Genomic DNA, 13,534 nt, shown 5'->3' with positions numbered 1-13,534 from the left:
GCTCAAAACAACACAAGCTGATTATCTTACAGTTCTGGAGGTCAGAACTCTGAAACTGGTCTCACGGGGCTGAAAATTAGCAGGGATGGTTCCTTCCAGTAGCTCCAGGGGAGAATGCAGTTCCTCCCCTTTTCCAGCTTCTGCAGCTGCATTCTTTGCATTCCATGGTTCCTGGCTCCTTCCTCCCAAACCAGCAGGGTAGCATCTTCAAATCTCTGCCTTTGTCATCATGTTGCCTTCTATCTATCTAACCTCCTGCCTCCCTCTTATCAAGACTCTTATGATTATATGCAAGTCCATCTGGATAAACCAAGATCGTCTCCCCATCTCAAGATCCTTAACTTAATCACACCTGCAAAGTCCCTTTGGCCATATAAGGGAACCTATTCAGAAGTTTCCGAATTAGGACGTGAGAGAATCTTTGGGAGACTGTTATTCAGTCAACCACAGGAAGGAAAACACATCTGAACAGCAAGTGGCGTTGGTGCATTCTGGAATGAAGAGGGAAAGAATCTTCCAGGACATACTCATTGGCTCTCCCTCTGGTTCTTCTACAGTTTATGCTGTCAAACTGTGATTTTCAAAAACTTAAAAACATGACTCTCCTGCAAATATACCGTGAGCCTGTGTCAAGGATTTTTTTTTTAACTCATTCAAGAGGGAAATTGCAGAGTGTTAAAACTGGTTCAACATAGGCTGGAAGGGTTGGTAAAAACGCAGTCCGAAAAGTCAGATATGAAGCAGGATAATGTCCTATGAGGCAATAAACCCGTAACTTTGGGGTTATCTCTTCTCCCAGGCAGACATCATTTACAACTTATTCATCTTTTGCAAGTTACCATGTAACTTGACACAGTCAGGTCCCTAATTCATAACCAATAGTAATTCATAGAAGGTTACAACTTCAGAGGGTCAAGTGTCCCCAGAAGACATACAGATGGCCAACGGGACCACGAAAAGATGCTCAACATCACTAATCATAGGGAAATGCAGATCAAAAGCATCGTGAGATATCACCTCACACTTGTTAGGAAGGTCATTATTTAAAAAACCAAAAAACAGAAAATAACAAGTGTTGGTGAAGATGTGAAGAAATTGGGACCCTTGTGCACTACTGGTGGGAATGTAAAATGGTGCAGCCACTGTGGAAAACAGTATGGAGATTCCTCAAAAAATTAAAAATAGAACTACCATATGATCCAGCTATTCCACTGCTGAGTATTTATCCAAAAGAATTGAAAACAAGGTCTCAAAGAGATTGGTGCACCTACATTCATAGCAGCATTATTCACAGTCACCAAAAGATGGAAACAACCCAAGTGTCCATCAACAGATGAATGGTTAAGCAAAACGTGGTCCATCCATACAATGGAATATTACTCAGCCTTAAAAAGGAAGGAGATTCTGACAACACGCTACGACATGGGTGAACCTGGAGGACATGATGCTGAGTGAAATAAACCGGTCACAAAAAGACAAATCCTGTATGATTCCACTTGTAGGAGGTCCCTGGAGGAGTCAGATCCACAGAGACAGAAAGAAGAATGGCGGGTGCCGGATGCTGGGGAGGAGGATCGAGAGTTAGCATTTAACGGGGACAGTTTTAGTTTAGGAAGATGAAGAGTTCTGGAGATGCACGGTGGGGATGGTTGCACAACAATGTGAATGTACTTGACGCCACTGAACCGTGCGCTTAAAAATGGTGAAGACAGTATTTTACCACAATTAAAATTCTTTTAAGAAGATTTAAAAAGACCTCTAGGCGAAAAATGTGTAACTCCAGAGACAGCATGCAAAATCAGTCGTGGGGTTAGGAAAACAATATTGTGAGTGCTATTTCCATTGATTTTTATGTCACCCCTTTAAAATGTTTATTTTCAGTGAAGTCTGTGTGTCCACACAACGTATACATCCGTAGTCGTGCATTGAGGAACAGGTAAAGTACTTTGCTGACGGGCTGGCATCAACCTGACAGCCTGTGGGTGCAGCAAACACCCAGCGTCTCTCTCCCCCAGGGGCCCAGAGCTCCAGAACTGAGCTGGAAGTGCCCCCGAGAAATCGCGATTGGAGAAAGGCCAACTGTGTGATTGCCACTTGGCGCTCCACAAATTCTTGCCTTGATGGGCTTAACTCCCTAGTCACGGTCCTCGGGGTGGGGATGGCATCGGCTCCGCACAGATGTGGAAAGCGCACCTGAGAGTGAGGTGCGTGGTCCGAGCGTGCACGCTATCAGGTGGGGGCGCGAGGGATGGGGCTGGGATACAAGCCCCCCGGCCTCTCCCCAGCATCCCCGACCCTTCACACTGTGAGGGGGCACACAGCCTGGGACACCTCTCCTGAAAAGCAAGCAACAGTGCTCAGGGGCTCCAGCGGATCTCAGGGGATTTTTGTTTTTGTCTTTTTTGGTCTGGAACAGAGTGATCACTCACTTGGAATTTTAACGGGCTCTGCAGCTCTGCAATTCTAACATCTAGCGCAAAGGGCTTTAAATGTTTTGAACGGTTTAGTATTTTCGGTACTCAGTGGTTCCCCAAAGGGAGTGATCCTCACCCTAAGGGGACACTTGGCGATGTCTGGGGACATTTTTGGTTGTCACAATGAGCGGAGGTGCTCCTGGTGTCTGGAGGGTGGGGACCAGGGATGCTGCTCCACACCCCACAGTGCACAGGACGGCCCACCACAGAGAATGGTCCAGCCCCACATGTCAGTAGTGATGAGGTTGAGAGATCCTGAATTAGCATGAGATTAATGTCTCTCTATCTATCTATCATCTATCTATCTATCTATCTATCTAACATCTATGTATCTATCATCTATTTATCATCTATCTGTCCATCTGTCTGTCCATCCATCCACCCATCCATCATATCTGTCTATTCATCTATCCATCCTATCCATCATCCACCTATCTATCTATCTATCGATCATCTATCTAACTATCTATCTATCTATCTATCTATCTATCTATCTATCTATCTATCTAACATCTATGTATCTATCATCTATTTATCATCTATCTGTCCATCTGTCTGTCCATCCATCCACCCATCCATCAAATCTGTCTATTCATCTATCCATCCTATCCATCATCGACCTATCTATCTAACTATCTATCGATCATCTATCTAACTATCTATCTATCTATCTATCTATCTATCTATCTATCTATCTATCTATTATCTGTCATCATCTATCATTTATCTTCTATGGCAGTGGTTTGCAACCACAGACAATTTTCCTCCCCTAGGATCACTCGGTGATGTCTAGAGACATTTCTAGATGCCACAATGCCAGGGGGTGCTCCTGGCATCTGTAGGGTGGAGACCAGGGATGCTGCTCCACACCCCACAGTGCACAGGACGCCCCACGACACAGAGTGGTCCAGCTCCGAATATCAATCCTGCCGAGGCGAAGAATACTGGAGTAGTTATTAATATCATCCCATATAAGTTATGCATTTTTATATATATTGTGAAAAACCCAAGGTCTGGGCGTCTGGCCACTTGCTTCTGTTTACTGGGTCTGTCATGACCTCACGCTGGTGATTTATAAACTGCTGGGACTCGTCCATTCTCTGGTTTGACACATCAGACCTCCCTCCACCATTTCCTGGGCAGAGAGTTGCCGTCTGTACGGCCCAGCAATGCTTCGGTCATTTTTGTTGGGGAATAACTTTGTGTACATAAGTTAACCATGAGCCATTTTTCCTAACACCCAAGGCACGTCCCGAAAACAAATCCTGTGGTTTTGGCAGCTTCCTGAGCTGCGTTAATCACCCAGGAATGTTTTATAACTCCCTCCAGCCCCTGGAAGGGCACACTATCATTTATGCCGCGCCTCTAAGGTCCCTCAAGTCCTAGGCAATCGATTGTCGTATTTCACTCTGTTCTGGCGCTTACAAAAACTTCCACAGAAAGAATTTCAAAGACTTGCAGCAAATTATGAAACCAAATTGGATCTGTTCATTTCCATTTTGAAGGTTGCTAGAACTCTTCCTATGTTTTTCCCTTTTCCCTTCAAAGGTAAGGAGCTGCAGTTTTCAATCGAAGCAGCACTTTTGCTAGAAGGGAGCATTAAAACATTCCTGACTTTGCCAATGATGCCTGAAGGTCAAAGGAAAAAAGAGAGGTTGCCTGCAGCCATTTCTATTCGGATCTACCCCCAGTAACTTGGAGGCTAACCCGGTGGTTGGGGAGGAGGGTCCGTTTCGACCATGGGCATGTTTGAGATCAGACTGCTCAAATGCTACACTTTGTAAAGGTGAAAGGATGAAAAACAGCATTATTGTAAGGCAGGTAAGACCTGGAAGAAGGGAGTCATGTTTTTCTTCCTGGGACCTTGATTCTGTCTGGAAATGAACGACTTGACATATTACGGGTCTTCATGTTTGAAGGGCAAGACAAGCGTCCACGGAGCGTATCTTGAAAGCCCTGTTTGAAGCACCAAGTGCGGAAAACTCACGCACGGACATATTGGCCGTAGGGTTCAGTGGGTGGGAACCTGGGAGCCCATGGGGGGCTGCAGAACACCTTCCCCTTCTGTGTCTTTCTCTAGAATATGAGGACGGGACCACCTCATTTACAGGTTTCACAAAGGGTTAAATGAGATGATGTTGGAAATATCCTGGCATGAAACGGGTGCTTCCCGGGTAGAAGCCATGTCTCCATCTTATTACCCAACCTCTTTTGGAAAGGAAACTAATACCTGTGTTAATTACTTTTGATCAGATTGCACCAAAAAATAAACGAACTCGAGGGCTGCTCAATCTCTATGTCAGGACACAATATCCAAGTAGCCCACCCAAATTGGCTGTTTCGGGCTGTTTGCCACCCAAACGCCGAGCACTTAGCTGAGGGGGACGGGAACTGGGACCAATTTCTGTTCCGGGAAACTGAGGGTGATCCTTGAGGCTCGTTAGAATCCATAATCATACTATGCTAATGCTATAATCACCAGCCTAGATTTATCTGAAAACGTGGTCCTTTTACCCCATTGGAAATCATGGCTCAGACAAGATGTCCCAAGGGGATGATTCTTTATGAAATCTGTGCATAAAGGAAAAACAGAAGTGGAGATTCCTCACAGACTCCTTCTGTTCCATTGGTTGGTTTGGTCCAGTGGAAAGCAACACCCATGAGCACCCAGCATGTGGGGTGGGAAGAAAAGAGAAGGTGTGCGCATTGAGGTGCTTTGTATCCTCTTCCTAACACACATTTTATTGAAGTGAGATTCATGTAACATAAAACTAACCATTTGAAGTGTACAATTCAGTGGCATTTAGCAAATTCCAATGTTGTGCAACCATCCCCTCTATCTAGAACCAGAACATTCTCATCACCCCAAAAAGAAACCCTGTACCACCCATTAGCAGTCACTCCCCACTCCCCCCCCCCACAGCCCCTGGCAACCACTAATCCACGTTCTGTCTCTTTGGATTTAACTCTTCTGGGTATTTTGTTGAAATGGAATCATACAACTTGTGGGCTTTTGTGTCTGGCTTCTTTCACTTATGATGTTTTTGAGGTTCCTCCATGGTGTAGCATGTATTGGTACCTCATTCCTTTTTCACGGCCAAATAATATTCCTTTGCATGGATGTACCACAGCACATTTTCAATGCCCCCTTTACTCTCCTAAAATGAAATCATAGATACTATCACCTATAGACAATGTAATAATAGCCACATAATGCAATTTATAATAGAGTGATAGGCATTTCAACATATCAATGCTTGGACCTCCCCTGCCCCATGGAGAGGACGAAGTGGTACATGTTGGGTCCTCAAGAAGGTTCTGGCTACAAATGGAGGCTGCCCCAGGCATGTTGTGCTGGTAACTCAAATGCCATGAGCTGACACCAGCATTTCCCCAAATGATGAACAATTGAACCAAGGACAACCTTCGCCTTACTAAGGCAGTGGTTGCGTGCCTGGAAAATTCAATCTCTTGTGTTTATGTGTAAACAGAGTTAAGTTCTAGGCTCGGGTTGATTATAAACAGGTTTTTCACCTACATGGACATCTGGCCAGACACTGAGAAGTCATGTGGGGCATGCAGACACTCTACCCTGGGTGGCAGTGTCCTGTGCTTTGCAATGAGTCTAACATGCTGATGTCCCCCTGCTAAATGCCAGAGGGAGGTCCACTCAGTGTGCTACTCCTCATGTGTCCATACACACCATGTAGACAACAACCACCATTGGAAACCACCGGGCCAGTGGGAAGGCGAGCCAGACCATCAGGTGCACGTGATTTGGACTGAACCCTCAATAGCAGCATGCCTCACACAGGAAAGACCCTTTGCAGCCTTAAAACCCTTTTAGATCCATCCTCTCATCCGAGTCTCATAACCATACAGAGCCCCATTGAGCAGAACGGGATGCTCTCTCCTCAAGCTATGCAGTTGGCAACAGACATTTCACAGTGTATATGTAAGTCGAAACATCATGTCATACACCTTAAATATATACAATGTTTATTTGTCAGTTATATCTCAATAAAGCCAGAAAAATACAGTGAAGATTCCTCCCTAAACAAAACAGTCTTCTTAGTTATCATGCGATGGTTTTCCTAGGATATTTTGAATGAAAACTTTCCACCGCACCCGCACACCTGGCCCCGTGGTGGACCAGAAGGACCACAGAGTCTTTGAAGGAAGATGTATGTAGGTTCTGGGTGAACTAGAGCAAACGTATTTTTTAATGCGTTACTGGACCCACAACAGTAAAATTATTATTTTTAATTCTATGTATGTGGGAATTTTTAAATACCCTTTTAAGTAACCCATGGGCTCAAGAGGAAAAATGAAAATGAGGATTGCACTAGATATCTATGAGGTGTAGACCAAGTGGCAGGAGAAAAATGAGGAACATGGAATGATATGACTAGAAATATGAAAACTAAAAAATAAAGGGCACTCATTAAATCAGGAAGTGGGTTAACACATCCCAGAATGAAAGGAAAGAATTTAAGGAAAAAAAGGGAAGAAATTCATGCAACTGATACAACCCAAAATGATAAATTAGCAATAAACGCAAAGATTGGTGAAGGTCTATTCTTGAACCCGAGAAGGTGCTTCACTGAAGAGAAACTCAGAAATTGGAGAATTCCCAAGCTTTTTACTATGTACAGATGTTCCCCCTCTGCTCTCTCAGGGTACGTGTTGGAAAGCTAAGAATTTAGGTCCAACTTCTAGGATACTGGTATCCAGACGACAGAAAATACAACTCCAATGAATTTCCCCACTTAAATGACAAATGGTTACAGAGCTTGGATACAAAACTGTGGATGGTATTTATTTATCTCTGAGCATTCCTCAAATAGAATGCACAGTCTTGTTGTCCTCTCAGCAAACCCAGGTGTAGACAGGGTACATGATTTGATAGATGAGGAATCAGAAAGACAGAGATCTAAAGCTTAATCATGGTGCCCAATGAGAGACTTGACATGTCACAAGGCTCAGACCAAATGGAAAATGGACATGGTGTGCCCTCCTTGACCCGTGGGTCAACCCAAGAAGCTTCCCCATCCAGCCTCCCACCCTGTCCTGCCAAGTGTCTCTTATATGATTTTATTTCCTGATAGCCAAGACGAGAGGTGCCCATTCCACCTGCTATGACACAGAAACCCTCAAAATTCAGGGGGCATCTAGACAGAGAGAGCTTAAACTATGGTGAGTCCTACACAGACCAGCCTTTGCAGAGTTGACTCTTTCCTGTTAAAAGTCCCTGTTACCACATACGGTAGCAGGTTCCAGGGACTAGGACCTGATATCTTTAGGGGCCATTCATCAGCCCACCACAGACCTCAAGCTCCTTTAGGACAGGAGTTCCGTCCCACTCAAGTCTGAGCTCCAGTGTTTCCTCAGAGCCTGGCTGGGTAGGAATACTTAACACTTATTTGCCGAATGAATGAATGAATGAATGAATGAATAGCCGAATGGATGAAGTGGTCCCTCCCCATTGTTGAACCAGAACAAAACTCATTGATGCTACATTGAGGGAACAAAAGAGCAACTTTACTGAGAAACACAAGCATCAAGGGTCCAATCATTGAATCAAGTCTTGCCCAGGGATGGAAAGTCATCCATCCCGGTGCACAGAGGCCTTCTCGGCTCCCCTAACATCAGTGACAGGCTCAAACCCGGGATCCCCAGCGTCCACCAGGCCACGGATTCAGCCTTACTCACCTAGCGATCCACGTGATTTCTCCAGTTGCCTGGAAGTGTCTCTGAGCTCCGAGGAATCTTACAATCAGGAGTCGGGGTGGGGTGTGTGTGTTAACTTCCATAATCAAGTTCTGTCTCTCCCGTGGAGGAACAGTGACAGAGAGGCTGTCATACAACCAGGAGAAGCAAGCTTAGGCCAGGGTCCTGCAAGATTCAAATTGCTCTGGGAGCCGGTCTTCTCAGCCCAGGGGTCAAAGCATCTGTCAGGTGCTGATAAGCTGTTCTCTCAGTGATGGGGGACATCAGTTTGGCCAGGATGCGTCCTGTCACCCCATCCTTAGCCCATATTCGGGAACCACCTTTGTGATGATGAACGAGCAGCTGGCACTTGTGTATGATGACCTCAAGCATCAATGGGCTTTATGATGACATGCAAACACTCCAAGATTGGCATCTTCCCAGAATTCAAGATTCTGCTTTTTGGTGCATAGTCCTGGCTGTTCAGAAATATTAGATGAGGCACGTCTCAAATTTGGCTTAATGTAGGAAGTAATTCTAGTTCTGAAACACATTAGTCTGGGCTCTAAGGCTTAGCAGAACATCTGAGCAGCTCTAGGAAGTGCCAGCACCCAGGACTGGAAGCCGTCGTCTGAACTTGTCTGGCTCAGGGGGTCTTGAACGTGGCTGAACAAGAGGATGGCTTGAAGAGCTCTAAATAAATGCTGATGCCCAGAGGGGTTAACTCTGCAATTCTGTTGAGGGTGGAGATGAACATCAGTCCTTTTCACAGGCTTCCCCAGTGAGCAGCCAAATCCCACGAGCCTTACTGGACATTTGGGAAGATCTTCAGCATCTCTGTTCAGATGGCAGATTTGTTTCGAGTTTTCCTTTAGCCAAGAAAAGTGCCATGCCTCAGAGGCAGGAGACCAAAAGAGAATCCATTACCAGTCTTCTCAAGGATCCCACATCTGAGCACTGACACTCCTTTATGTTTTATTAAGTGGCCACTACATAACACTCCATTCCACGAGGATGGCTGATTATTAAATTGCTTAACAGCGCCACTCCATCCATCTCAGAACAACCAAGTAGCACTTGAGAAAGCATCTGTCCCTGTGTCCACCATGAACCCCACACTGGAAGAGCTGCCAGCTGTGATTCCAATGCATGGATGTGCCAGGAGTCAACGTCAGTGGAATTTTGTCCGTTGAGGGAATGGACAGTTAGCTGACCAGTGGTCACTGGTCTCGAAGTTCAGAGTGCAGGCCGGCAAGACACACACGGTGTCCTTTTGATAGCATTTCAAATGGCTCATCTCTCCACGTTGGAATTTGAGAACTCAATACCCATTCTCAGAGAGAGGGTTGAACCATCCTTGCCTGGCTGGTGTGTAAGTAAAGGTGGGTCTTTCTGCCAAGCCAAGTGTCCACTAAACTGTTCAAAATGTTCACAGGCATCAAAAACTGTATGAGTTTTCTGAGACAAATTACTACCAATTTCTTGGTGGCGTAAAACAATAGGAATTTATCCTCACCGATTTCTGGAGACCAGAAGTCTGAAATCAAGGTGTGGGCAGGCCCAGCTCCTCTGGGGTCTCTAGGGGATGACCCTTCCTTGTGTCTTCCAGCTTCTGGGGGCTCCAAGCATCCCCTGGCTCGGGGCCACCTCACTCCCATCTCTGCCTCTGTGGTCACAGGACTTCCTCTTATTGTGTAATCAAAGCTCCCTCTGCCTGTTTCTGATAAAGAAACTTGTGATTACATTGGGTCTACCTGGATAAGCCAGGATGATCTCTTCATCTTAAGATCTTAATTATATCTGCAATGATTCTTTTTTCCAATAGGATCACATTCAGAGATTCTAGGGGTGAGGACATGGACGGATGTTTTGGGAACCACCATTCAAACTCCTATAGAAGCCAAACTGGATGAAACCCCATAGACTCTCCTGCCACTGTCCAACCTCCAGGGCATACAGGTGGCCTTCATGCTAATGGAGGATGAGTTGCCCGCACCTGAAGATACAGGAGGGTCCACGAGGAAACTATCAGTTCAGGAAGGCCCTGATGAAATGTGATTGGCACACAACATCATTATTACTACATTAGTATCATGGTTTGAAGTATAACCCAAGTCTTGCTGATGTCTCCGAGAGAGGACACGCCGTATTAACAGAAAATAGACAGGAAGGGACAGAGCTAAGGAGAGAGGAGACATGTGGTCATTGAATAGTGACTGGACAGCCAGGCTGCCTGCCTTTGACCAATGCTCGAAAAAGTGATGAGCCAATTCACTGCCCAGTAACACCAGCGTGAGTGGTGTCCAGACCCCTGTCTGTGTCCCTGTCCTACCGAACCCCATGGGGAGTGGTGTGTAGACCCCTGCCCTGTCCTCCAGAACCCCATGGAGAGTGGTGTGTAAACCCCTGTCCTGTCCTGTCCTACAGAACCCCATGGGGAGTGGTGTGTAGACCCCTGTCCTGTCCTACCGAACCCCATGGGGAGTGGTGTGTAGACGTGTCCTGCCCTACAGAACCCCGTGGGGAGTGGTGTGTAGACCCCTGTCCTACAGAACCCCATGGGGGGTGGTGTGTAGACCCCTGTCCTGTCCTACAGAACCCCATGGGGAGTGGTGTGCAGACTCCTGTCCTGTCCTACAGAACTCCATAGGGAGTAGTGTGTAGACCCCTCTCCTGTCCTACCAAACCCCATGGGGAGTGGTCTGTAGACCCCTGTCCTGTCCTACAGAAACCCATGGGGAGTGGTGTGTAGACCCTGTCCCTGTCCTGTCCTACAGAACCCCATGGGGAGTGGTGTGTAGACCCCTGTCCCTGTCCTACAGAACCCCATGGGGAGTGGTGTGTAGACCCCTGTCCCTGTCCTACAGAACCCCATGGGGAGTGGTGTGTAGACCCCTGTCCTGTCCTGTCCTACAGAACCCCATGGGGGGTGGTGTGTAGACCCCTGTCCTGTCCTACAGAACCCCATGGGGAGTGGTGTGCAGACTCCTGTCCTGTCCTACAGAACTCCATAGGGAGTAGTGTGTAGACCCCTCTCCTGTCCTACCAAACCCCATGGGGAGTGGTCTGTAGACCCCTGTCCTGTCCTACAGAACCCCATGGGGAGTGGTGTGTAGACCCCTGTCCCTGTCCTACAGAACCCCATGGGGAGTGGTGTGTAGACCCCTGTCCCTGTCCTACAGAACCCCATGGGGAGTGGTGTCCAGACCCCTGTTCTTGCCCGTGTCCTACAGTATCCCTTACAGGTCTGGTTGTGTCTCCATGACTCGTGGGCCAAGAGCTCATGAGAATGGCTCTGAGGGGTGCAGGTAGTGCCCATGGACCAGGATGGTGGGGCAGAAGTTAGAGTGGTCACATGAGCCTTAATCAACAGACCAAGGAAGGGTCATGCCTCTCTCTTTCTGGGATCCATGACTCAAAGTCAGGTCTCGAGAATGAGTGAGTGAGAGAACAAAGGACCCAGGAGACTCTCAACACCACCATTGCCCCTCCGTGCAATGCTCCCTTGAAAGTGTTCCTCTCACCGGGAACGTGTCTACCCAAGGCTGTTTGTCCGCCTGTGCTAAGCAAGAAAGACCGCACACTTGGGTGGCAGGATTTAATTATTCGTGGACCCTATAACAATCTGACACTTTGGGATCACAAGATTTATGGCTGAGGACCACTTGCTCCACATTACACTCAAAGTTTTTTTTGCTCCTTGACTTTCTCCCAAGGCAGGGCAGCCGAGAAGAGAGTCGGGGACAGAGCTATGAGGGCAGGTGGGTGTGAAAAATACAGACAGGGGATCCTTCACAGACCTGCGAGTGGTGAGCTGGGCACAAAGTCTTCCCGAGGTGGCAGCTATCCGAGAAGACACCCTCAGTCACGTCCGGGATGCCGGTCATCTGGCAACTTCTGGCCCACAGTTGTCGCTGAAGCATCAGGTCATACGTGACCGCGAGCGACTTGGTCTCTTTCTCGTTGTAAAGGTAGCGGCCACCCACTCCTTCCAGGGCCGGGCTGACCGCTGCGTAGAGGGAGGTCCAGGCTCCTTCATCAGGGCTCTGTGGGGAGAAAGAAAGAAGGTCAGATGCATCAACTTCCAGAACAGAGCATAGCATCCTCGGAGGTCACACAGACGCTGTTGGCTGAGACAGAACAGGCTCATCGCCTGGGTCTACACATTCGACCCAGAAAGACGGGCTGGGCAACCCGGCTGAGTCAGAGCTCAGAGGCTGTTGGGTTTCCTTTCAACATGTGCAGATAGGAATGCATGCCCATGTGGGTTGTATTTCCATGCTGGGCTAATGCATTTCTCTCGGCAGACGCACATCAAAATCCCCAATGTAAATCTTCAGTGCAACAACTCTTTAGGAAACTGAAATGCTCGTTAATTGGCAGATGCGTGCTCAGCCTCTGCGTTTAATAAACAATATTTAGCAATTAGATGAGACATCGTGACAGCAGAAAGGTTCTTGGTTTCGATGCAGCAAGGTGAGTTGCAACGGGGCATTGGAGCATGCACGGGCTAAGATCGCAGGTGCAGGGGAAAAGCAACGTTCATAGAGAAGATTGAAATGCAGAGATTTGCAAAGATGGGGGCTTTGCTCTGGCAGAAGGCAGCAACATTGGAACACACCCCACGCCGCATTTCTGCGTTGGGAGTTGGCCCTAGGCGTGGTCAGTGCGATAGAAGAACCAGTGGGCACCTGAGAGCCAGGTGGAGCAGCTCAAGGGATTAGAAATTATGGAAACCCAAGGGCTTTCGTGGCAACAACTCAATATCCAGAAATCAACAGCATTCCCTCTTAACTTCTTATCATCACAATAACAACCTTTTGGGAGCTTATCTCTTGTAATCAACTTTTGGAAATCCGCTCAAGTCACCCAACCCTGGACCTTCTCATGTGCCTCTAAAAGTCTATAATCCAAGACTTTGGGGAACATATCCAGGCCAGGAGGCAAGCCAATGGTCACACTTGCTGGATGCAAACGTGCTCAACAGGGGCATATTGGAAATCGTCATTACAAATGGCACCCGGGCATTTATGCTCAGGCTGAAGAAAGTTAGAAAGAGATGAACAGCAAAGCTGTGTTTAAACCACAGCACCAGCTGACCGGCATAGAAGCTGCAATTTTAAGGCATTGTCAGTAAGAAGACCAGCTCTTCTGCATCCAATTTCCCATCAATGCTGGGTACCAACCTTCCGAAAACAATGACCATGACTAGGATGGAAAATAGCTGAGGGCAGCTCAGACAAAGCTTTCCTTTGATGTTACTGGGTCCCCTAGTCAAGGAAGCAAGATTCTGCTGCCCTACAGGGAAGGTACGGATTGACGCGGAGAACGTGAGGCATCTGGGATCTCCT

At 47.2% G+C, this 13,534-nt stretch overlaps 1 protein-coding gene across 1 annotated transcript in view; it reads right to left on the bottom strand.

Moving 5' to 3' along the window:
• Positions 1-7,993: 7,993 nt before the first annotated feature.
• Positions 7,994-13,534, bottom strand: part of LOC147912042 (polyprenol dehydrogenase-like) — a 174,807-nt gene continuing 169,266 nt past the window's right edge. The window contains 2 exon segments of the mRNA XM_087426725.1: positions 7,994-9,903; positions 11,984-12,229. Coding sequence (XP_087282851.1) covers positions 9,871-9,903; positions 11,984-12,229 — 279 coding nt within the window. The 3' untranslated portion in view covers positions 7,994-9,870.

Source organism: Ceratotherium simum, chromosome X (assembly GCF_057802395.1).
Source record: "Ceratotherium simum simum isolate JZ-2026a chromosome X, ASM5780239v1, whole genome shotgun sequence".
Classification (NCBI taxonomy): Eukaryota; Metazoa; Chordata; class Mammalia; order Perissodactyla; family Rhinocerotidae; genus Ceratotherium; species Ceratotherium simum.
This window is presented reverse-complemented; position numbering and strand designations above follow the sequence as displayed.